At 40.8% G+C, this 25,460-nt stretch overlaps 1 protein-coding gene and 3 long non-coding RNA genes across 4 annotated transcripts in view; 2 read left to right on the plus strand and 2 right to left on the minus strand.

Annotated features, from left to right (window-relative positions):
* The window catches only part of cast (calpastatin), a 32,914-nt gene extending 11,008 nt beyond the window's left edge, over nt 1-21,906 (minus strand). Inside the window, exons 1-8 of the mRNA XM_028003563.1 lie at nt 21,748-21,906; nt 7,234-7,302; nt 4,718-4,861; nt 2,462-2,557; nt 1,781-1,906; nt 1,573-1,623; nt 1,385-1,486; nt 1,187-1,264 (exon numbers count right to left, since the gene is read on the minus strand). Of these exons, the coding sequence (XP_027859364.1) occupies nt 1,187-1,264; nt 1,385-1,486; nt 1,573-1,623; nt 1,781-1,906; nt 2,462-2,557; nt 4,718-4,861; nt 7,234-7,302; nt 21,748-21,819 (738 nt within the window). The 5' untranslated portion in view covers nt 21,820-21,906. The remainder of the gene's footprint in view (nt 1-1,186; nt 1,265-1,384; nt 1,487-1,572; nt 1,624-1,780; nt 1,907-2,461; nt 2,558-4,717; nt 4,862-7,233; nt 7,303-21,747) is intronic.
* On the plus strand, nt 4,868-6,618 carry LOC114135901 (uncharacterized). Its single transcript, XR_003593679.1, has 2 exons — nt 4,868-6,261; nt 6,318-6,618. It is a non-coding gene; the product is annotated as an uncharacterized LOC114135901 (long non-coding RNA).
* Nucleotides 11,102-14,697, plus strand: LOC114135900 (uncharacterized). Its single transcript, XR_003593678.1, has 3 exons — nt 11,102-12,653; nt 13,477-13,484; nt 14,687-14,697. It is a non-coding gene; the product is annotated as an uncharacterized LOC114135900 (long non-coding RNA).
* LOC114135902 (uncharacterized) lies at nt 16,310-19,888 on the minus strand. The gene is made up of 2 exons (XR_003593680.1): nt 18,257-19,888; nt 16,310-18,170 (listed from the first exon to the last, which is right to left on the minus strand). It is a non-coding gene; the product is annotated as an uncharacterized LOC114135902 (long non-coding RNA).
* Nucleotides 21,907-25,460: the final 3,554 nt, after the last annotated feature.

Raw genomic sequence — 25,460 nt, forward strand, 5'->3', positions numbered from 1 at the left:
CCTAATGATTCCACAGTTATCCCCACTTGAAGATTTTAGACATAAAATCCCCTTTTACGGAGGTCCGGGTTTTCAGAAGTCAACCATACAAATATATTTTAGTATAATCTTTGCATCTAATGTTGTTTTGTGACCTGGGTCTAACATTTGGATGATTTTAAGTATTTAATTGATTTTCATATCTTATTTTTATTCCTGTATGGTTGCTAAGTACCTTCTGCTGTGTTGTGTTTTATGTAAACGGTAGCTGTGACAATTAAATCCGCCTAGTCAATGTGAAAGTGCAACACCATTGTTGCTGTCTAGATTGTTAGCCTCTTAAAAAAATACTAGACAAATGGCAAACAAAATTAATTCTTTTGATGCAACTTTCTGATACTTCTAAATGTTATAAACTAATTTGTCAATATGACTTGACAGATTATATATTAATCTGTTTTATAGATTTTATAGATTAGTTTTATATATATTTTGCTCTATTGATGCAAAAAATAATAATAATAAAGACTTTTAGATTTTTTTGTGAAATATCCAATAATGAAAAGTACAAACATCTATTGGCGATGGTAAATTTATTTCAGGAATTCCACCAAAAAAACAAAACAAAACAAAAGTAGCACTTACGTATTCCTAAGTGTAAATGCAACACCTTATTACCTTTCATACACAAACTATTACACACAAATACATCTCTAATTTGATGACTATGTCTGAAAAGGGACATGAACGTCTTGTCACACATGCAAAGACTTCTAATAATTAACTTAAGTATGCATTTGAATGCGTCAGTTGCCTTCAGGTGCTTTTTGTCACATTTTCTGATCACAGTGACTCTAGGCTGGAACATGGCGTACAGGTGTCATTTCCCCCCCTGCATCCCTTAGATTAAAGAAAATACCTAAATGTTTTACTTTTACTTGAGTAGTTTCTCCGAGAGCTACTTTGACTTTTACACGAGTAAGAATATGTTGAAGTAGTGCTACTTTTACTTGAGTACTTTGCCCACCTCTAGTGTAAAAATGATGTAATTTAGTCAACAAGCCGTTCAGTTCTATAAATCTGGCTAAGTTTGATTCATTAGTGTGAAAGCTTCTTAGCGAATGTTCATGAAAGCAGACATGAAAGACGCATGCAGAGGAAAAAGCTGAAGAGCAAACAAAGCCTTAGCAAGAAGCAGCAAACTGACCATCTCTCCCCATCTGTATCCCGGAGGCAGCGTGTCGTCTCTTTCTCCACACTTCTCGACTGTTTCAAAGGTGTCATGCTAAGGAACGTGCACCACACAATTACACGTAGCAGAGCCATGCAAGTATGCGTTAATTTTTTTTAAATCAACAATTAACAGGATGATCAAATGCATGCAAAAGCTGTGCCCATGCTGTACCTCTACGACCTCCGGCCCTGTGTAAGCGGGCCGTGAGGGAGCGACAGAATCAGCCGAGGGTAGCGTGCTGCTCAGGGTATCGAGCGGATCCGCAGCAGGGGCCTGCGCAGGCGACAATTCAGCATGCAGCAAGCGAGCAACGTGCTTCACAAAGCAAACACACACATAGCGATTCAAAGCGCCATTACCTGTTTGGCTGCTGATGCTTTGGCTGTCGTGGGAGGAACTTCCACCTGCACCTGCAACGTAGATTATCATCAGCGTCATAAAGGAAAAAGCCTTCTTCGCCCAGACAGTCGATTGCAATCTGAAGCAAATGTTATCTTTCTGGATTGCAAGATGATGACATATTCTTTTCAGGCAGCCTCTGTCGTAGTTCGGATTATGATCGTCTACCTTCGTTTGTGCTGGCTTAGTGTCTTCCTTCTTCGCTTGAGCTGAAACATTTCCAGCCGCAGCTGCTGCAGCTAGCTTGGACGTTTTACCGGCATCGGCTTGGACTGTTGTGGTCGCAGTTGTGCTCTAAAAATGCAAGAGACGTAACTAATTTACAGGTCCAGTGTGCACATGTAAACTGTGCATTACACGTGACGAACACACAGGTGGCAGGACAACAAGTCCCCGACATCCAGAGAGAGGAAAAGTCTCCTCCAAGCTTTGTGAGGTCAAAAGATGAGAAAGGAAAGTGATGCAAGGGTAGAAGTAAAAACAAAACAAAACGTACACCTCTCCTTGTTATTCAGTTCCTCAGAGTGACTGTGGTTTGCAGATGAGTGTCATGTTATGGGAGAACAAGTGGAGGCATGCTGGGCAAAGAACTGGAGAGCAAAGATTCAAGGTCACTCACACCGCCCCAAGAGATCAAAGTCGACGTTTAACGGAGATCAAAGAAGCTTAAGAAGAAAATTCCAACAACCAGGTTTAAAGATGATGTTTCCAGTTAAAAAGACAGAAACCAAACCATGTAAAACTCTGCAACTCAAAGAAGCAGAAAGAAACGAAGAGAGAAAGGAAAGACGTCCTTAAAAGGCATGATGCATCCCAGCTGGTCCGTCCCGGACTGATAGCGGAGTCTACCTTAGCTGTGTCTTTAGGTTTGGTCTCTGCTGTGGTGGCAGCCGTTCCAGCAGCAGGAGGATGGACTGAGGCTTTGACTTGAGAGCCCAGAGAAGCCTACAAACACGTAGCCAAGTGACAACACAAAAACCCAAAGTTTTCATTCTCGAGCAAATAAGTGAGGAGTCCATGAGGAAGACTTTGAAGGTGTTAAGGAAACTGAAAGAGTTATCAATACAATACCTTGCAGAAATGTTCCTGCATTTTGTCACCTTGCAAACACAAACTTTAATGTCTTTCATTTGATTTGATTGACACAAAAAGTGCATGGATGTGAAACTGGAATGAGAGAGTATGTTTTTCAAATACAGCAGAAGGTCTATCTATGTATCTCCATCAAACCCTCTTTTCTAAATAGCCCAAGGTCACTCAGATTAGATACGTAGTGTTTGAGAACATCGGTTTTTAAATCTTTCCATTGATTCCCCAACATGACGTTGGTCTGGACTTTGACTAGCCCATTTTAGCACATATAAATATGCTAATCTATACCGTTTCATCAAAGCTGTGGCTGTAGGGCCATGCTGCTGGAAGACGAACATACAGTTTAGCTTCTTTTTCTCTGGACTGAAGACCGTCTCCAAAGCATGATGCTGCCAACCCTGTGGCTGTCATGTATCTAAGACACATGTGTCAAACTCAAGGCCCGTGGGCCAAATCCGGCCCGCCGTAGCTTTTTATGTGGCCTTCTAGATTCTAGACTAAACGCTGCGTGTGCTTAAATATTATGTTTTCAATCAAATCAATGTAGTTTTGATCTATTTACTGCCAAATTATATCAATCAGTCCCTCCAGTATTTTGAGAATTATCATGGAAATGCACACAAAATCAACAAATCCCCACACTTTTTTGTGCTAATACATAATTTGCAGATTATGTATGCCTCAGTCTTAATTGATGTCAGATTATAGACCATAATCTACACAGCGAGTAACAAAAAGTCGCATTTATTGTTATAAATAAGCGCAAATATTTCCAAATTAGTACCACAAACACTTTGATCTTTATTACAAAAATCACAAAAAGAATCACGGAATCCTGGAGGGACTGGAAAGATGTTCAATAATATTATTTAATTCTAAGAATTCATTGATATTTTAACAGTTTGTGTATGGGTTTTATCAATACATTCTGGCACAACAGGCCCTTTTAGAGCATTCATGATCTTGATTTGGCCCGAAACAAAAATGAGTTTGACACCGCTGATCTAAGATGTTTGCTGCAAAGGATTCTTATTTTGGTCTTCTTGACCAGACCTTCCTCTAAATGTTTGCTGTGTCCCCTACACGCCTCGGTGCAAACAGGAGGTTCCAAAGGTTTTCTTTCAACATCGGCTTCCTTCCTGCCAATCTTGCATAAAGGCCGGATTTGTTACGGTGTTCCTTAGTCAGCTGGATTTATACCGAGATTAAACTACATGCAGGTAAATTTACGTGACTTCCAAAGGCATTTTGTTTTGTTTCACTGGATTCTACTTGGGAATACAATAGTAATACGAGACTGAATACGTGTGTTCCACCCCATTAACATTTTAATATGTTATAAAAAAAAAGAGTTTAAAATGGATTATTTGTAATCAACTTTCAAATTAAAGTTTTTGGTTAGAAAAAAAAAGAGAAAACAAAATCAAGCTAAATGAATACATTTCAAGGCGTTGTATTTTATCATCAGCTCTGGATGGATTCAGGCTCAACTTTTCAAGAAATTTGACCTTTCATCAGTGATGGAGCTTTTTTTTTACTAATAAAACTAAACAAAAGAGAAGCGAAAACAAGTACAGTCCATGACTTTGCAACGTTTGACATTATATTAGTCCCAGCTGTTGACAGTAGCACCAACCAGCTCACTGTTAGTCATCAGCCAGTGTGTGTAAAGAAAGATTGAGAAAGTTATTCATGAGGTCAGCCAGGCAGTGAGGAAAGAGTATTCCCATCAAGTGGAAAGTTACGAGAATATGAGTTGTGAGGTCCCACTTAAAAATGAAACAGCGAGTGATAAGCTTCTGACTCCTGTGTGAGATGAGGACATGCAGCCCAAACCATAAAGAGGAGTAAATGGTAAAGAGATGAAGCCAGTGAACAAGAAATTCCAGGTTCCCTTCATGAGCACACCAAGTGTTCAGACCAAAAGGAGAAAGCGGTGCAGGATGTTACACCAAACAGCCCAAAAGTGCCCTCAACTTTTATTTTGAAGCCCGGCGCCCAGCATCCATCTACCTCTGGTTTGGCTTTAGGCGAATCCTTTCCTGTAGTTCCAGCTTTAGCAGCTGTTCCTGCTGTCACACCACTCCCTGTGGCCCCGCCCGCTGCCATGGTAACTACCCCAGGCTTTGTGGTCATGGTGGATCCTGAAGGTGCCTTCTGCAATGCACCAAGTATGGGGAAGTGGATCAGAAAACTGAAATGCTAAACTGCCATTCTAATTCTAATTTTAAAAGTTTCAGTTTTTAATACACAACCAAAGATCTGGTTCCTTCAAAACTTACTTTTGTGTAATATTTACTAGGTTAATGTGCAAGACAACAACCAGAATGTGGATAAAATGTCTTACATGTACCAGTTTTTGCTATCTAGGGCATGTTGGGTAGTTACCAGTACTGAATTATCTGAAGTAAAAGCAGTCTTAGTATGGAGAGTCAGGGAATAGACTCAGAGTTTAAGCTAACAGGGGCTTTCCACTGAAGCAGTAGTGTCCAAATTTTTACCACAAGTAAATGCAATACAGTAAAGCACATTTTCTAAGCTGAAAAGAATTTTATAGCATTGTTTTCACCTAAATGATAACATTGACAGGCATACAGTTACCTTCATTTCTAAGCCACAGGATAAGCCACAAGCCTATTTTTACATTTAGAAAAACATATGCTAAGATAATAAAACAAAGGTTTTCTTGGTATATTATATATAAAGAAGTAAGGATGGGATATGGGTCACTGTGCTGCATTTTGTCAAGTTTACTAAAATAATTCCAACCAAGTTTATTTTTGAGTGAAATCACTGGGTGTGCAGTCGCACTAACGATGAAAATAAACTGAAAGCAGGAAACATGATTAATAAAAAATAAATACTTTGCTTTGTATCGAACATTTTACATTTTGAATTGAAGATTTTAATTCATCATTGAAAATATTAAGTGAATCATTTGAGTTGAGGGGGCCACACAAGATGATTCTATGGTCCATAAAAGCCCGTGGTCCACACTTTGGACACCCTTCCACCACAGGAACATTTTCTGTTCGCTATGACAGTAAAACTCGTCCGATTGGTGGAAGATCTCTGGCTACTTGCTGGTGCCAGGAATCATGTCAGACAGATCCCAGTGGTAAATAACTCCAATAATAAATGGTCAGAGTTCTGGCTATTGATGCAGTAATTATAGTCAGATACTGGAAAGAATGAGAGGAGGAGAGAGGGCTAGAAGTGGTCTAGCCCTCTCAGCCGCCGTCACACTGCACGACTAACTGGAAAATCTCCATTTCTGCTTAATATTTACCATAGTTCATCTTTGATTAGAGGAGTGCTAAACTTGTGGTGGTGTGTGTTAGAAAACAACCAGAAATTTTCTTTTGAGTTGAAAGATTTTGGCTAAGACAGCAGATTATGACAAGCCTTCATTTCTATTTATTCCTTCATATCAATAAATAATCAGCTGCCTTGCATTACGTTACTCTTTAACTCTGCTTGCCTGACGGACTGCATTTTGGTCTGTTTTGTAAAACCTGTAAAAATAGAATTATTCTAAAAGTCACAACACGCATCAGGTTGTCTATCAACCTGTTGTCTATCAGGTTGATAGACAACACAGGTTGTCTATCAGCCTCAGGTTGATAGACAAGCAGAAACATTTAAGGTCTGAGATTGTGTAAAACGTGTTCTGCGAGTAAAACAATCAAGTCGGACATGGTTGCTCTGTCGCATCATACGATGGGAATGGTTTTCTTCAAATTTGTAAGGAAGTTGGTCAGGAGAATAAATGAGAAAATGGACAAAGCAAAAAACAGGTCAATCCTTAAGTGCAAAACACTGAATGGTAATAATAACATTTATAAAATTAATAATTCCTCAAAGAAGGGATCCATAAAATTGACTAAAAATGGGTAGATATTGGAGTGTCCATATGTACAATGCTTCTAAAGAGAAACCCCAAGTAGCCACAAAAGGTAGCTCCATAATTTCATAACTTGGAGGGATGAATATAAAAGCATTGTACTTTAAGGATTTTTATTTGTATAAAATTTTTAAGTCATTTATCATTTTCCTCCCAGTTACGCAGCACTTTGTGTTCCCAGGAAAAACGCAGTAATGTTTTTTGCAATATGGCAAATCTAAAATACAAAATCTATAAATTGATGAAACACTTTTTAGCCAGACAGTAAATCAGAAGATTCGATATACGAATCAATTTTTTTAAATAGACATTTTCTAACATTTAACATCTGCAAACAATGTTTGAAAATCTAGTCCACTTGAGGCTTGTTTTGGAGTCACCTCTGACATGTTTAGATTAAGAGAGAGGAAACATTTTCTAAGTTTCCAGTTTCTCTGGAAATACAGCAAAGAGCATCCGCTCTTTTCTTAAAGATGTCGCAATTCACGACTACCGAGTTCTGGAGCAGGAAAGGAAACAGCTCAGATAATGGGGTTGGGGGGGAGGAGAGGTCGGGGTCAGCCAGACAGGAAGTCAACAAATGGTTTTCTGGGGCTGAGCCACATTACAAAGGGATGTTAGATACCTCAAACTGTGCAGTGCTCCCAGTAGAGACCTGAGGTGCCGGTTTGGGGGTTGACTGGCTTGACTGCGACTGCAGAAAGAAAGAAAAGGATACAAAAGGGGAAAAAGAGTCACACATGTGCAGAGAATGCAGGAAAAAAAATCTTAATTACTTGAAGCTGGAAACACAAACATTCAGATTTCACAAGAGTTTGGTGGTTTCGCCATGTTTGGTGAAAAACATGCAGAAACAAATCTGCATACAGAGTCAAGATGCAGACAAGTCATTTAATAATTCTTTTGCAAAACAGTAGAACTGCAGCATGGCAGTCATGTGATCATGAACCCAGTCAGAGATGGATGAGTCCAGTGCTACATTCCTGGCTGCAGGGTGTGGCTTGCTGTTTGACAACAGAGTGCAAAGACACAGTTATTGTTGCCAGTGGCAACAGTGAGCAGGGACAGCAACCCATTCTTCAGCTGAGGTCGCACAGTAAAATAAATGCTAATCTACTTGGTGTTTTAGCTTCAAGTGTCCCTCCTAGACATGTATTTGAAGTGAAGACTGAATTGCTTTAATTTGAGATGACTGCAGGCAAAACCTTTTGGGACCAGAGTGAAGTTCAAACAGTTTCAAGAGAAATAAAGAAATTCTGAGCGCTCAGTCAATGTAATCTGGACTTAGTCGCCACATTCTAAAAAACAAACAAACAACAAAAAAAAAGCAGTGTAAAGGTTTGATATAAAACCAGCTTCTTGAGTCGAAAGCTAACACCCGTACAGCACCAGTCAGAAGATCACATCCATTCCTCCTGGGCATGATTTTTCTTTTTTTCTCATCAGACGTTTTCAAGGACAACTCGAGTTTGAATTTGTTGTGGGTTTTCACCTCATCCAGACACGGTGAGAACGATAATTATTCGGTCAAACAGATGCATACGCCGCCATTATACATAAGCCATCACCAATATTTGATCAGATGTCTCTTAGCAACAGGCTTTTGTAGCCAGAAACAAGCTTCTGAAACAACAAGTCAGAGTTTAATTGAACTGGTTTATTCCTGGCCTCACTGTACCACAGTGGTCAGGAACTCCTCCACAACCTCAGTGTTACTTTTACTGATTCAAAAACTAGTTTTTATGACCTGTCCGAAGAGCAAACTATGTACAGGTTTTAAATTATAGTGACACAAACAGCCATCCTCAGATGAAATGGTGATCATGTTAAGGAATTGCCAAGGCTCAAGCAATTTATCCACTGGAAACTGATGAAATACCAGAGCCACTTTCCACAGTGAAGTGGGTCTCATCATCAACCTCCACCGAGAGGGTGACTGAAATATGCAGCGGTCAGTGTAAACCACCAAAAGTCTTTTGAAGAAATAAAACACAAAATTTAACAAAAACAATAGATATGAGTTTGGGCTTTCAAGCCGAAGAGCAACTGCTAAACATGGTGGTGGCAGTATTATGCTACGGGGCTGTTTTGCTGTGTCTTTCACAGAACAGGCCGAACAATGAAGGTACATGACACATTTAGATTTTGAACATTTTGGAATCAATAAAGCAGACTGACATTAAGCTTCCGCAAAGATTTTTTCAAAGCTTGGGACTTTTAATACAATAAAACTTTTTAAGAATCAATTCCGCGTCTGCAACAAGAAACCAACTAATTTAAATAAACTCAGCCATTTCTGATAAGAGGTCTGGTGAAACGTAGGTTTTTGATGGTTCGACTGCAACTTGCTAAGGGAGGTTGGGGAAAAAAAGCAATTAGTGGAAGTGTGTGTATTTTAACTCTGAATCAAAACTGATTGGTTTTTCTGACCTAGTTGAAGTTGCTGAGTGCATCATTCCATCCTGAAAGAAGCAATTGTTCCAATAAATAATTGAAATTATTGTACCATTCGAGTTTCAAGGTGAGAGTTGCCCATAGGAATACATTAGGTACGCAGGAAATCCCATGCAGTAGCATTTTATGCAATAAGAGTTCACTAGTTTTTTCCATTCCAATAAGAAAGCATCAAAATGTTTGTGAATAACTTTAATTATATGTAACATTTTCCAGCTGACTACATGTAAGCTTTAAGAGAACACAGGTTTACTCTATTGGTACACTCTGACTGTAGGAAATGCTTTCTGCGTTTCGCATCTTAATGTGGGGGAAAAAGGGTGCAGGATAAAAGCTTTGTGTCGTCTGCATGTTGGAAGCATGCCACTGTTCAGGTGGAGCAGAGACTCCAGCAGGACCCAGCCCAGTTCTTTTACCTGACATGAGTGATTGCTGGTTCACATCCAGCCCAGCGCTTTGTGTGCCGTTGAAACATTGTGTATTCAGACTTAACCAAGCCTGCCGATCAACATACTCCACTTATTTGTTCATAACCGAGTTTAATAATACTGTCTTTGACCAACACCTTTTTTATTTTCACCTCTAAAGATTCCACATTTTTTTAAAGCGTTGACGTAGCACGTATTAAAAAGAAAAACGTTACAACGACCCACAACGTGTTGAGCCAACTCTTAACTATCTGCAATGTGCGACTCCTGATTAAGAAATTGTTGCACCTCAGGAGAATTGGCTGTTGCCTTTCACACAAAAAACAAGCCACAGCCCCGTCTCTGAAGGTGAACTGCACGTTGCTCATTTTGTTTCCATCCAGTGCCAAATTGAAAGAGCTGGCTCATTTACATTCAAGAATGTCCATGTCTAAGCAGATGAAAGGGTGAAAATCCTCAATAATTCAAAGGAGAAAAAAAAGGAGAACTCCATATTTGTCCAGTTATGGTTGTGAAAACAACTAGAACTTCTCTTTCCTGTATTTTCCATCAGACTGTTGGAAGATTGACTGTTTAGAACGAGAAGGAAGTAATATAAAGGAAGAAGTGAGGTCAGACGCACCCAGAGCATCCCCCCCTCTGCCACAGAGGAAGTCACCTTGCCGCATCAAATATCTACGTTCCTAAATTAACAGGAGATTTTTATTGTAGAAAATAGTGCTGTTAATGTAAATCTATGTACACAATGCATGTAGATCCAATTCTACGTATAATGCTGTAGTTTTGTAAGCATTTGTGTCAGAGCGGTCCACAAAGTGCACAGTCAAAGCTAAGAATAGTGGCAATTTCTATGAGAGGTATGACTCTCTGCCCAGGGTGGCATTCTCTCGAGAGTGGCACTAGAAAAAGCTGAATATCCTTGCTTGCAGATTCAATTAAAGTTTGAAAGCTGACGTGTAGCGTTCAGAGTAAAATGATACGGCTATTTGTAGCAACTGGCTAATGACGATGAAGCTGTAATCAGTTCCACAGGTTCTGATTGTGCACTAAACTAAAGCCTCCAGTCTGCAAGCCATCAATTCTGGATCAAAATACATTCATTTAGAAGTTTAAAACTATAGAGTAATCAGCCAGAAAGAGATTTTTGTAGCAAGTTCGGGGCTTATTCATAGCAATAGGAAAGGAAACGGGGAAATGAGATACGTGATGACACACAAAAATTATTTTCAATGTTTTTGAATAGAGAGCACTGTAAATTCAGGTACGTTTACGAACGGGGCAGGTGGCAGTGGGGGAAATCACCGAATTGTGTCATTTCTGGATGCTACTAGCTAAGGTCACAAACTTAAAATCCACAAAGGTGAAAACAAAATGCATCTGGTTGTATCTGCAAAGTCAGTGTCCATGTATGATCAGCTTCAGAGCCGGCTTTAACAACACGGAGGAGACCTTGATGGCCTCCCCTTGAGGCCAAGTCTGCCTTCTGGAAGCGTTGCACAAGTACTCCACCTCCTTCAGGTGCCATTTAGAAAAGACGGGTAAGGCAGCACTTAAACTAGCATTGCAGCAGGCGGCCAACCAAACAAGCCATTTTTTTTTTTCTCTCATTCACATATAGTATATGCTGATCTGCCAGAATGATGTGGAATTTGAAAAATGAATATCTGTACAAGACAAACAACAAGATAAGACTAAAACCTATAGGAAAGGGAGGAACTTATCTTTATTTTTAAAGAACTAGAGGCATCACGTTAAGAAGATTGACAAAAGAAGCTCACCTGTTGATTGCAACCTAAATATGTTTCTGCTAGCTGTGACGTTTGCTGCTGCATTCCTACATTCCTCATGGCTCCCCTACCGCAGCAGCTTAAAGACAAAAAGCTGTCCTACAAGCACACATTTGTAGTCGTTTATATGAAGACCACAGCCCTTCAGCAAAATACACATTCAATTTAAGCGCCTGCAGGTCTCGTATATTTTGCACAGTTAAATGTGACAAGCACATAACGTGGGTTGTATTTGAATTTTGACTCTCCATTTCCTTCGGTTACGTTCATCTCCAAGATTCACTCTTTGGCAGTGAGTGTTTTTCTTCCCCAGAAAAGTTGAAACAATGTCTGGCTTATGACCTGCTAAAGAATCCTCATCAAATCGTACCAGACCTGAACATTGATTTAGCAAAATGATACAAGGTTAGCATCAAGTCATCTCTTTCTGCACAATAGAACATGCCAAGCTGTAGACTTGTTGCTGGAGCAAAATAGACTCAGAAATATCCGGCAGAGGAAAATGATCCAACAACAAATAATTAAGAGTCGAAGAGAAGGAGAGAAGGATGGGGTGAACGAAAAACGACTGGAAGCATTCATTGGCTGAGAAAAACTCAATAATTAAACATAATGTACCGGAGGCAGCCAGGCTGTGCATTTCCCCAGGCAGATTCAGTCGCTGCTTCATGTTTGGTCAGGAGAGAGTTGAATTGGCTGGGTGTGTCTGTCACATTGAGCTTCATTTGTCACCCAGTGACAGAATCGGTACACTAAACCGGGTTTGTTCAGATCCACTAAAGACATTGTGACTGATAAAAAACATAAAATTATTTGGGGTCCAGAAATAACAAATATTGCTCTACATCGTGAATAAAGTAAACAAATTGGTAGAAGACGACAAATTCCAGATTGCATGTGTGACATCCAGTATTTCACGCATTTTTTTAATAATGCAAATTTACAATGAGAGCAGCTGATGGCATAATAAACTCAGATCTCTCTCACAGGTCATCTCCGGCCTCGCTCTCCAGGCTACAATTTAGATCTTCATTTTAGAAGAACTAAACTTCTTCTTAAAAGTTTAGTTCCTCCCACACTGCCACATGTCACCACTTCTTCCTGGGTGATCCTCAAAACAACATCAGGAATCCTCTCACTGAAACACCACAGATCACCGATTCAAGCAAACAACCAGATCGACATCCATCGCCTCTTTTACAGCGAAGGTTTTTCACGAACCCGACTTTAAGCTTAAATTATGAGCCAGCAGCAGAGCAGCATTGTGCAACCTTAAAATAATATTTAGCTAAAAGTGAAAACATGGGACGTGCCGTGGTGGCATAGCGGTTGGCGCGACCCGAATTTGGAGGCCTTGAGTCCTCGACGCGGCCGTCGTGGGTTCGACTCCCGGACCCGATGACATTTGCCGCATGTCTTCCCCCCTCTCTTTCCCCGTTTCCTGTCAGCCTACTGTCATATAAGGGACACTAGAGCCCACAAAAGACCCCCTGGAGGAGTTAAAAAAAAAAAGTGAAAACATGACTTGAATCAACTACTTGATGTATACTATGTTAATATGATTGATGCACTTCAGCTAGAAACTCTTAATGCACAAACCATTAAAGAGGAAAAAAAAAGCATGGAAATCAAAAATAATTCTGCTTTGATTTGGAGGTCAAACAAACAGAACTACCCGGTGCAGCAGAAGCTGAGTGGAGTGGTAAATTTGGCAGAGTCATCACGTGACCAGAGAGCAGGAAAAGAAGGCGCTTCATGAAACCTGCAGTCTTCAACACGCACAGGAAGCGACACGCTTGAGGTCTGCCCGTCATTCATTCCTGCACAGCAACAGCTACACAAATATTAGTAACCGGGGTACGGCTTCGCGTCACATTTTGTGTCATTTGTGAACAGGCAGCGTGACATGGATACCTCACCCAACTTCAGTCATAGAAGCTCGGCCCTCCTCTGAAAGTTGATGACTAATGCTTTGCCCCACCCGTCACTACAAATGGGGCTGAAATCGACTCCTCGGCTAGCTGCTAACTCTGCTTTTAAATAGCAGTGGCAGCTTGTGATGATGTGGATCCCTTAAACAGAGGGAATGATGTAAGCTCAGAGAAGGAACGAGACCTTTCCCTCCTGTGAACTTCAGCTTGAACTAAGGTGAACGAAGGGGAATATTCTCACTTTAGAGAAACTTACATGGGCGAGCAGACAGCTGAGTAAGCCCAGGAGTGATGCAGCAAATTAAAAAACCTGCCGTACAAGACTCTCGGAGCTGATGTGATACTTGCCATTGTCGAAGGGAATATAAGCCTGGAGAAACTCCGGAAAGCCTCTTGTGTTTACGTCACATTTTCTGTTTTATGCCCAATTTTCCATCTTAATCTGGATTTAAGTAAAAGATGAAATACAGCAAGACAGCTACTGATGTTTTCCAGATGTATGTAGGCAGGTTAAAAGTTAGGAAAATAAAAATAAAAGAGGCCCAAGTGTGAAGAGGGCAACTCACCATGAAACACACAATGGAGAAAGTGGAAGAAATATGTAAAATGTCTTCATGTTACATGTCAATTTTAATCAAAACTACCCGACGTTTTACGACTGAACCACTTGCCGTTTTCCACACAGGACAATTTTTGCTGAGGTATCAAAAGTAGCACCTATGTGAGACCAGAACAACAACCTAGGAGCGTATACAAACCCCTTTTGTCAGATTTGACAAACTTATATTGATGAGGATATGGATGAACTCATAAGTATTTGATAAGAACAGAATAGTTTTACCGTTCCCTTTATTTTTTTTATCCAATTTTTAGTGTTACCTGAGACATGACAGTGCCAGCAGCAAGGTAACCTCGCCTTGACTCTTCCCAAAAATCTTCTTTTTTTCTCTAACCTGACGCACAGAAACCAGCTGAACCAAGCTGATCGCTACATCATGTACAATCGCTGTCAAATGTTGTGGTGTGAGCCTCGACAACAGCTATCAGGACAATCTGACAGGCATCAGTCTTACAGGAAGCCTTTACAGACCGACAGCCAGCCACGCAAAAAGTTAGTGATACATACCATAGATCTGACTCTTTGTGTGTATCCTTTAGTTTGCTGGAGATTCTGTCAAGATTGCTCCTCTTCCGCTGCTTCAGTTGCTCTGGAAGCACTTTAGCTTGCAGTATATGTCAAGGAGACAGCCCATGCACACACACATGCAGACATATAAACACGCACAAACACGCACAAACACACAGGCAAACACACGCCCAGTGACACAAAACTTGCTGCTCCGCCCCTCCTAAAAAAAACCAATAAAAAAAACTCCACCTCTTTTCTCCGCGCAGCCAGCAGAGCCGGCTCAGTCGGATTGGATGGTTGGACACACAGTGACCCACCCACTGGCTGCTCCCTGCATGACAAAACTGAGTGAACCAGCTTAACCCAGAAAAAATGTCTGGGGCAGGGAGAAACGTTACAGTTTGATTTTGTATTAAAAAAAAAAAACCAGTGTGATGGCTTCTACTTGAAGCGTTAAAGCGGAAGAAGGCGTGAAGGTTGAAGCAGTGATGAGGCAAACGTGGATGTGCTGAAGCAGTCCTGCTTGGCAGCCTGGGTGTGTCCCATACACTCACTGCTTAGGAATCCAGCAGATTTCACCAACAAAGACTGAGTGTGTTAGTTTGTGTCTGAGCAGAGAGGAGAGAGAAAAAATATAAGTAAGAGAACAGGGGGAGGATTTTATCAAAGAGCAGAGAACATTAAAAAAAAAGTAAAGGTGGTCAGATGTGCTGCAGAAGCAGATCCTGGGTGGAGGAAAGAAAAAAACAAACTCCTGGACAGAAGCCAAAACTTATATAAGGTTTTAGAAAAACGAGGCAGAGTGATCCCTCTTCTCTTTGCGGACTCTCGCGGTCTGAGCCGCAACAGCATTCACAAGCTGATAGCTAGGTGCGCAGATAACTTACTCCTTATCAACATGGGAAGTGTTTCAAACTTGTAAAGAAGGGCTGATCTTTCTGAACAGCGCCCTCTTCTGCCTGAAAACTCTCACAGCACTCAGAGGAAAATAAAAGCTTGCACATGCATGATGCCACCAGCTCCTTACTTTCCACTCCTACTTTGTAGCTATAAACAAACCGTTTTGTGGCTGCGTGTTTAAAGACTTGCATGTTAGTTTAAAGTAGTTCAGCATTTTCATGAACTATAACTATTTTATATTCTAAGAAATGTTTTGCCCAAACAATCATTTCTGATTGCAAAAAAATATTGTGTCGCTCTAATCTCAGTGATTGAAATGATGAAACTCTCCAGCAGTGATTTCGGGGAAAAGGATTCTGTCTTTGCAGTGTTCAACAACAACTTTCTTTGTCCCCCTGTAACATTGCGTAGCCCTACCCTGCTGGACGATGGGCAAAATGTCCAGCATCTGTATTCAGTGTGTCTGTGTTGCTACGGATGAACACGAGGCTGGTACACGTGTTGGTCTGCACAGACTCGATGCTAAATCATTTTAAAACGTTTTCCTCTGTGGCGTCTTCACAGACACAGCTTGACTTTTCTCAGAAACTTATCTGACAAGAATGTGAGCACACTTGCTCAAACATTACAAAGAACAACCTGATGATTAAGATTTGGGATTACCACCTTGAACATAAACAAACCATAATCAGGACTGTGATATATTAATCATAGCCTTGTACTATTTTGTCTTGTGCCTGATCGACTCTGACCTCACTTGTCTAAAAATACTTGTCGAGCACAAAGACATCTGAAGCTCTCACGCATTTGAGGACCCTTTCAGAGCAAATCTTTTCCAACCGCTCTGGCCCTGCTGACTCTACAAACACAACAGAGCCTCTGTGCTTTTCTCCGGGGCTTAAAACCTATGAACTTTCCTGTCTGTGAGACACAGAGGCGACGTACCCACACAGCATCCACATTTCTAACGGAGTAAACCCTGGTAACGCTTGTTTGTTGACAAGCGGTGACCTACCGCAGTACGGAGAGGTCAACCTATCAGAACTGCGACTTGGAAACTGTTCGTTTTTTTTTCTTAAAGATGTTGTCGACATGTCAGTCAACATGTTGGCACTATTCTTAAAGACAGCATTTAGTATCTTGGAGGTTTCGATGCATTTAGATTCGTGATTCAACTTGAAGAAACAGGAAAAGGCAAATACATGTTGCAAGTCCACCCTCCAAAACAAAATGTGAAAAGTGTGAGTCTTTAATTTATTAGAATACATTTAAAGATTGTGACCTTGTGTGATTATGTGTTCAAGGAATACAGTAGTAATCCTGAGTATTTATGAAATGAAATGTTTTATCAGATTTTTGTTCAACTGAGAGAAAGTATCATCATGCTATTGGTTAGTGACTTTATACATTTTAAAGACAGAAGTTATTCTGTATGCATTTGATGAACACATTTTATATTCATTTTTTGACCTGCTGATCACCTGATCAGAGTTGATCGAAAGCTATCCAATTCAAATATCAGAATGACTGGTTAATTCATTTCTGATGATTAAGCAATTCTTTTCAAAATCACTTTTAACAAAAAAAAAAAAAAAAAACTTAGGCCATCGTTTTAGGAAGGTGACAACATAGTTTTGGTGCAGCATCCTTTAACTCAGATCTGCTGTTAATGTGCCAGGTCTAAATTACAACAATCTGACAGTGCGTGATGTTCAAACCTGAAATTTACCATTGCGCTCAAATCTTTTTTTTCTTTTTAAATCCACGTAACACACTTCTGTAGAACGCTGACCTGAATGTGTCGATATCCCCATCCATCAAAAGTCAGTCTGGTGGAAAGAGCATGGCACTGGACAGATTTAATGCATCAGCACAAATAGAAATAGTGTCACTGTGTAACTCTTCTCCACTCATCCATCATTTACATCATTGTCACCCACACTCTCTCTGTCATACACAGATATCCTTTGCCCTGCTGCCCGTCCATGAACTGCTACTAAATTTAGCTGCTCACATATTTCGCCATGGTCTGTTAGCTCATGCTTCATTCCACACCAGAAACACAGTAATAGCAAAACTAGACTCCTCTGCAACCTTGTTGATCAACTTCAGCCTTTTACTCTCCACACATTATCACAGCCAACTTCAACGTATTTCATGCATTTACTTCAGTGGAATGATATTCAATGTATTTAAAGCATACAGATAGAATGGTTTTGATCAGTGGGCTTCGGTTCAGAACCTGACTAAATTGATTCGATTTGATTTAATTTGAGTTACGTTGCAAAGTCAAATTGGTGAAAGTTTCCGTCTTTAGATTTCAGACATGCCTCAAAAAGTGTTCAAAGTTTATCCACTCCTAAGGCCTGAAGGCACACCACACGTTTCAGATTTTTATTTGTAAAACATTTTTTAAAACATTTTGTCTTTCTTTCCATCTCACATCACGTATTACTTTGTGTTTATAAATCAGATGATATCCCAATCAAGTGTGTACTTGCAATGACACAATTTGAAAGTTCAAGTGACACAAATACTTTTAAATTCACTATTGTTCATATACATAGGCATCAATCTATAAATAAACCAAACTGTGGATTGATTACAATCGCGCCTGCCAAATGATTAAGGTACATCAAACTGAAACTTACATTTCCATTGCAAGTTGCAACATCAGGAATTGCTATCGTATTATCCTCCAACACGTCCAGGAAGCGTGAGGCTGCAGGGTCTTTACTTCTCCACTCTGCTCTTCAGGACAAACATCACATGGCGAACATCGTCATGGCACACAAGCAAATAGAGTTTGGCGCCAAAGGACGACACCTCTGGCGTTTTCTCAGGTATGCCTCAGTGGGTCTTATATAACAACTGGGTCAACAGTCAAGAACAAGCCAGGCGAACAGCGACAGGAGACATCTGACAGCACGAGTCTGGAGGGTTGCAGTGACATGTCACAAGACGGAGACGTGAAAAACGGCAGCAATTCTTAAGAACTTAAAGGAAATTAAAGGATTACATTTAGCTGACTTTGGCAGGACCGGATATGTTTGGGTTTATCATAACATTGTGTTTCACTCTCCTGGAGCCGCACACATCCTCCGAGTTTAGTGTTGTGTTCCAGGCTGATTCATCTCATCAGCACTGACGACTCTCATCTCCTTTTGGTCCATTTCTCCTTTTACTTTATTTGTATTTTTGATGTTGCTTAGAACCTGCGGCCACAGATTGCTTCACAGGTCATGTTTGTGACCTTTGACTGTAAGCATAAGGACACTGGGTGATATGATGTCAGTTAAATGCACATGACACCAGTTCCTGCTGCCAACCCAGCAGGGCTGCACTGAACTTCCTGTCATTGGAAATGTGAACATGCCTGCAAACTCTCTTCCGTGTAGAGTCTGTTTCAGAGGGGAGGAGACTCAATGACAGCTGTTTTCAGTGTCAGTAAAGGAATAATAGAGTTTGTTTTGGTTTTTTGCAAGATATCTGTGACAGAGAGAGAGAGTTCGACTTTCAGCAAGTAACAGGAAGGATTAACAAACTTTAAAGTTGCTCTGTTTTATATTTTTTAGCTTTATTCACTGTTATAAAACAGCTGTCTTTTTGTAAATAAGTTAAGGTAAAAATCTCTTTGACACAGGAACTTGTAGTATCTTCAGCTTGAACAGAAATTAATCAAACTACAATTTTGTTTCAAATCAGTTTAAAATATCTACAAGTTGGCCTCAAAAGTCTGATCTATACCTTCCTACTAAATAGATACTTTAATAAAGTATATTACTTTAAACTAATTTCACATTAGTCCAATAAAAATATTTTTATGCAAGTGCAACTGCAACAAAAGGCCAGCAATTGATAGGTAAAAATGAGCTTAATAAGTTAATACGCAATTGATTACCCTCATAACTAGCATTAGCATAGCAATCAGCTACCTGAGCCAAATGCTTTCTGAACTATTTGAGTTAAATAACACTGAATAAACAACAACAAAGTCATTTCCTAGAATAAATCTTACAGATGTAGTCTACATGGAATTAAATGGTTCTGTTTGTATGAGGTCTCATGAGAAAATCTGAAGCATTCCTATCAACAGTGTCACACAACCGAGCTAATCAAAATGCTAAGATAACGTTCAAGCAGAGACTGAATTCTAGAAACAAGAAATGTGAACACTGTGGCGTCGCGTCAGTGTTCGGTAAACTAATGGAGAAATCTGCAAATCTTTACCTGTAAAAAGGCTTTGCTGTGCCCACCAGCCTTTGTCTGACTTTCTCTTTCAGCTCTTTGGTACTGTGCAGTGTCTGTGCTAAAGTGCATTGACTTCGCTGTCAGCTCTGTGCCATCCTCTGTAGTGCAGCTGCAGGAGAAGCTGCAGCTGCACTATAACCAGGACGGACACAAGTGATTAGAACAAGCTGGAAACTCCCTGTTCCCCACGTTAGATAAAAAAGAGCTAACACTGGCTAGACCCAGTTTCTGGGCTGTGAATTCCAACGAAAAGCATCACTGTTCAGAATAAACCAATTAACATCCACACATTATTAGATGTGCATAACTGCAGATGTGCACTGCTTGTTATTACTACTGAGACTTTGGTCCAGGGGTGCCCGAAGTGGGTCCTTGAGGGCCGGCATCCTGCACGTTTTAGTTCTCTCCCTGGTGGTACCAACAACCTTTTCAGCATGTCAATGTTCTTCTTAGGCCTTCTAATGAGCCATCATTGGATCCAGGTGCGTTAAATCAGGGAGAGAACTAAACCCTGCAGGATGCCGGGGCCCTCGAGGACCGACTTTGGGCACCTCTGTATTTAGTCAGTAAATGGCCTATACTTGTACAGCGCTTCATCGAGTTCAGAGATCCCCAAAAAGAGCTTCACACCGCATTCAGTCATTCACCCATTGGAGGTGGTAAGCGACCATATAAGAAGCTTGCCATGCCCTGGCACCAACTGGGCCACTGACCACCACTAGCTGGTGGAAAGGCGGCTAAACGGTCCTGCAGACCACAGAAACAAAGCAGGGGCTCAAACCGCTGACCCACCGGTTACAGGACAAACTCCAACTTCCTGAGCTGAATTTCCAATTTCCTGAGTTCACGACTTTACGACAACAAGTTACACACAAATCTGCCTTCATGTTTTTGCTCATGCATGAGAATGTTCACTCTTCATTTTGAAGAATGAAGAGTGAACATTCTCTCTTCATTCTGACTTATATTTGCAAATGACAAACGGCTTTACTGTAAATTTGGAAAAATTATACTTCAGTTCATGCGCTCCAAGACAACAAGGACAAAATAAAACATAAATGGCAGTGCAGAGTGCTTGCAAGTCTTTGCTTTCCTTAAAATTGTCTGCATTAATTTACAACATAGATACCAAGTGGGCATTTGGGTAAATAATATGGGTCTACTATCCTTAGTGTACGTTTATATTCTTCTCATTAGACTGACATGTGCATCATTCAGAGATGAACGACAAAAAAAAGCTCATAGTGGGATTGCGATTTCAGTTTAGTTAATTAGGTGCTGATCGATGCGAATCAATTTAGCCCCAACCCATGTGAACTGAACTTCACACAGATTATCTAGTTCTTGTTAATCGTCAGCTTGCACATTGCTGCAGAGCATCAGGAGTAAGTCTAAAACCTGCGGGTGAGAATAGCTCTCCAGGACCAGGGTTGCAGTCTTCTGTTTGGATCCACTTCAGTGGAGGAGATCTGCACATATCTTCCATCCGCAGCACTGTTCTGCTCACTGTGCTCGGGCCTCTTCCGCTAATCCATTACCAAACAAAATCCCCTAACAGCAAACTAGAGCGACCCTGATAACAGGCTGGTGACATCGAGTCTGGGATATATCAGCACGCAGTCACCCTGGCTGTCAGGTTGAGAGCCCAAAGATAACGAGACTGAGGCTGCAGGGTTTGACCTGCATGCAGTTTTACAAGTCGAACACATTTAAGCTTACTGCAGATACACACCCAAGTCAGATTGCTTCATCTGCTGCTCTAGATAAGCATATGGGAATATGTTTCAGGGTGGGAAACAGAAATCAAACCCTTTTTGAAACGTTAGCCAAAACTCTTTTTTTCTAACGGCATTAGAATGGTTACTACATTTTCATAATAGTTTTTAATGTTTGTTGGACACTGCAGGCCTTGTCTCCGTCTTGGTTGAATATCTCACTCTGAGCAGCACATACACACACACACACCCCCGCACACACTGAACTCAGAGGCAAACCTGGAGCCTCGCACATTCCTGAAGAGAGAGAGAGAGTGAAGTCTGACTCGGGTTGACTTCGAGTTTCCCCTATATGTCCTTTTGTCCAACAAGCAGCACAAAGCAGACGAAGAGCGATAACAGCACTGTGAGCTCATTAAATTAGAAATGTGCTGTTTGAAATGTAGTCCCAAGACAAACCTCACGTGGACACATTTAGATTAGCTACAATGGTATAAGCACACAAACACACAAAAAAAATAAATAAAACACATTTGGCACAGACCTCCTCCACAGACACATCCTGCAGGGCTTGGGCGTCCCGCGGGCCTCGGATCCAGCTGAATATCTGGCCCATGTTCGACCAACCGGGCTGTGTGTGTGTGTGTGTGTGATTGTGTTTGTCTGTCAGCCTGCGAGTCCTATCTGTCGGCTTGCAGCATGTTCCCAGCAGGCGGGCAGGAAGCAGCGAATGAAAAAAGAGAGGGGAGGGGAGGACGATTGGGAGGTGTGGTTAAGGAGCAGAGAGGGATCAGATGTTGGATAAAGTCGGAGAAGGCCGCGGTGTAACTCTCTCTGAGCTATAAGGGGAGGCGAGCTGACCAGGGGCCACATCAGATCATGTTTGGACGCACACACAAGGGCATACGCACATAGAAAAAAAAAGTCTTCATATCTTCATGCGATACAATTATTACACCAATGGCATTAACACATGTTCACACCGGGATAAAAGACTTGTGTTATGTTCCCCGACACCCTCGTTGAATCACCATGGAGAGTAAACAAAGAGAAGAAAAACCCTGAGCGGAGAACTTTGACCTTATTCTTTACCACCCTGGTTTTACCTCTTAAAGATAAAAGCAGGACGCGATAAAGGTTACACCCTGGATATAATCGATGTTTAAGTGAGCAAAAATAAAGTCCGTGGAAAGAAAGGTTTTTGTGCTGCGATTGTGCAGCAAAGCAGAGTAGCGTGATTTCGACAGCTAGGAATGTAGGGAGTGTTTTCTCTGCGAACACGCAGATAAACAGATGTGCAAAGATTGAAAGCGAGAGCGTGAGAGTCCTGAATCTTACCCTACCCCTCTTGCTATATGCAAAAATAAATAAATATATCACAACAAATGTGGGGGTTTTTTTTTAGCTGCGCTAATGTTACATTTACAATTTATAAATTGAGCAAGAGTAGAAATTGCAATCTCTGTCATATCTCTGATGCTTTCGTTTCTCCACAACTTTACGTCTCCCCTTAAATAGTTAATGGGTGGGGTGCGCAGGTAAAAAAAAAAAAATCCTTTGATTGAATCACCGAGACTGATTCAGTCCGACAACTGAGCCGTTTGGGCTTTTCCAGCCTTTCCGAAGCACAACTCAGCCTAACGTCGAGTTCATTTTCTTGACAGCCAAACGGTTTCACGACCAGTTTCAACCAGTCTAGAACAACGCACTCGCTTGTGTGTCTCAACAGGGGAATCATTAAGGCCTCATAAGCAGCAAATCTGCCCCTCTCAAAACACACACAATAGGTTTGATGGAAACTAATCAGTATTAGGGACATAAAACCAACAGGGAGCGTCCACTGCTGCCCACACACAACAGCAACACACACATGGGAGTGGGATGCATTTCAGGAACTTTACTAACATGTGAGATGACCTCATCCCATCACCAACTCTTTATTGCATCACCTTATTAACAAACTACTCAGCTATTTGTGATAATAAGACTTTATTACAGCTAAAGAATAAATGTACCGATATGAGGGCCGCAAATGTATTGCCTCACTATTGTAGAAATGTCGAATGAGCATTAGGTAAATAAATTATTTTGAACAAAATCAGCGCCATAATTGTTGGTCACATGTTGTTAAGACTTTGTACAGCCCTTTTTTTTTTTTTTTGCCACTGTGGTATAAGGAACTCTGGACACGAAATGACATAAGTCCAAGAGTCCATTTCAACTCAAATTAATGGTTGGACTTTTCTCAGTTTTTTTAAAGCAGAAAAAAACCCCTGAGATCAGTTTAGTCCTCTTCCATCTTTTCACTGTGTTCACACTCAATATGAATCAAGTTACACAAGTGTGCGTTTTATAAACCCTTTTCTTCCACACCCTACAGCTATAAAAGTCAAAAAAAAAAAAAGGTGTTCAGGCACCTTTATCTCAGAACGTACTTCAGATGCACTCATGGAAACGAATTGGTGAAGCATGTGGGAACAGAGGAACAATACAGGCTCTTCCACATAGCAAACCCTGGCACGGTCCCGGTCAGACGCCTTCGGCTGCGTAACACACAGCGGATAAATGCACTTGCTAAACAAGCTGGTGCACCGTGGGAAATTAATGTTTTCCGCTGCAGCCTCCCAAACAGCTATCTAGATAGAAATCAGCAGAGCTCCATCTGAAAGTTCAGTGAATGCAGTTTCACCTGCACTGAAATGAATGTTGTTGTTTTTTTCAGTTTTTCAGCAGGCAGCCGTAAACAAATATAAATACAGCCACTGAGGTATAAATAAGAAACTAGAAGATGCCGTCGCTGTGTCTTAGGATAGAGTGGTATATGTAACTGGACCCTGCTGCTAATCTGTGGGTTCCTCTTTATATCTAGAGCCACACCGCCGAACAGCCACTGCGACTCACCCGCTGTAATTCATACATTGACAAACTGAGCAACACTCCCATATGCTGTGAAAAAGTATTTGCACCCTTGTGCATTTCTTGTGTTTTCTAGTTTTATGATGCCAACATGCCTCAAATCCTCAAAACAAACTTTAATATCAGACAGAGATATGAGCTGAAGAGACACAGAAAGCAAATGATGATTTCCAAACCCACCCTGGCATATGTGGAAAAAAATAATTGGCCCCTAAACCTAATAAGCGGTTTAGGGTTTAGATTTAGGTTTAATGGGTTCATTTATAATTTTTTATCATCTGTTGAATTTCTTTAGATTGAAGCAGGACGCGTTGCGTTTTCAGATTATTTAACCCAATTTGTGTCGTCAGTCGTTGATTCTACAGATCCTGAAGTAATCAGGTGTGGCCAGTTGAAATCGAACTACGTTTTCAAAAGACGGTGGCTAATTTTAGGTAATTCATGATTTCAGAGGGGGACTGGCATGATACATTTTTATCATTGGGCCAGGTTAGTCTAGATCATTTTCTTGGTTGCATTAAAAAACAAACACTGAATTTAAAAACTGTTTTATGTATTTATATCTGAAAAAAATACCATTTGTTTAATTATCTGAAATGTTTATGTGTGGAATAAAAAGAAAAAGAAGCAGAGATAGAAGAGGTCTAGAAATAAAAGAGGAAACTTGAAAAGTAAATTAAAATAAAAACACATCAGATTACTTGGAAAGCGATCATAGAACGATCAGAGTGTTGGCACGTCAAAAGTGAATCTCACATCACAATAAATGTGAATTCAGATTTTGCTCTTCGATCCAAGACTGCACACACTTAGTAAAAGTTTATGAAACTCGTCTTCATAGTTCACCCTTAAAGCGAATTCATGTGAAAATGTCAACAAGGACATGTCGCTCTACCTCCTGAAAAGGAAGTTGTTCTGTCAGCCATCATTAAATCCAAAAACCACATGCTGTCAGCATCGCTTTGCGTCAAAACGGCTTCTCCGACAGAGACTGCAGCAACCTAATCCATTTATTGAATCATCGATGTGGTCGCTATGGCGAAAGACTTTGAAGTCCGAAAGCGCGTCGCTATAAAGCAGCTGTTCTCTGTGAGTCTGTTTCCGAACTGTAATTGTCCCATTTTGTTTTGCTCTCGCAGTAAAAGCTTCTTCCTCCCTTGGTGGCCTTTCAGCCCACCTGCTGATGCGGGACTCGTTTGATTGTGAACAATCAACTTCAGGCAGATTCTTCAAAAGGCTTTTGATTTTGGTCTGGGGTTGATCTGCCCAGTTCAGGCCCAAAACGGCCTACTCTCTGTACGACACAAAGGCCGGACAATGCCACAGTGTCTATTCTTTAAC

This window comes from Xiphophorus couchianus, chromosome 20 (assembly GCF_001444195.1).
Source record: "Xiphophorus couchianus chromosome 20, X_couchianus-1.0, whole genome shotgun sequence".
Taxonomy (NCBI): Eukaryota; Metazoa; Chordata; class Actinopteri; order Cyprinodontiformes; family Poeciliidae; genus Xiphophorus; species Xiphophorus couchianus.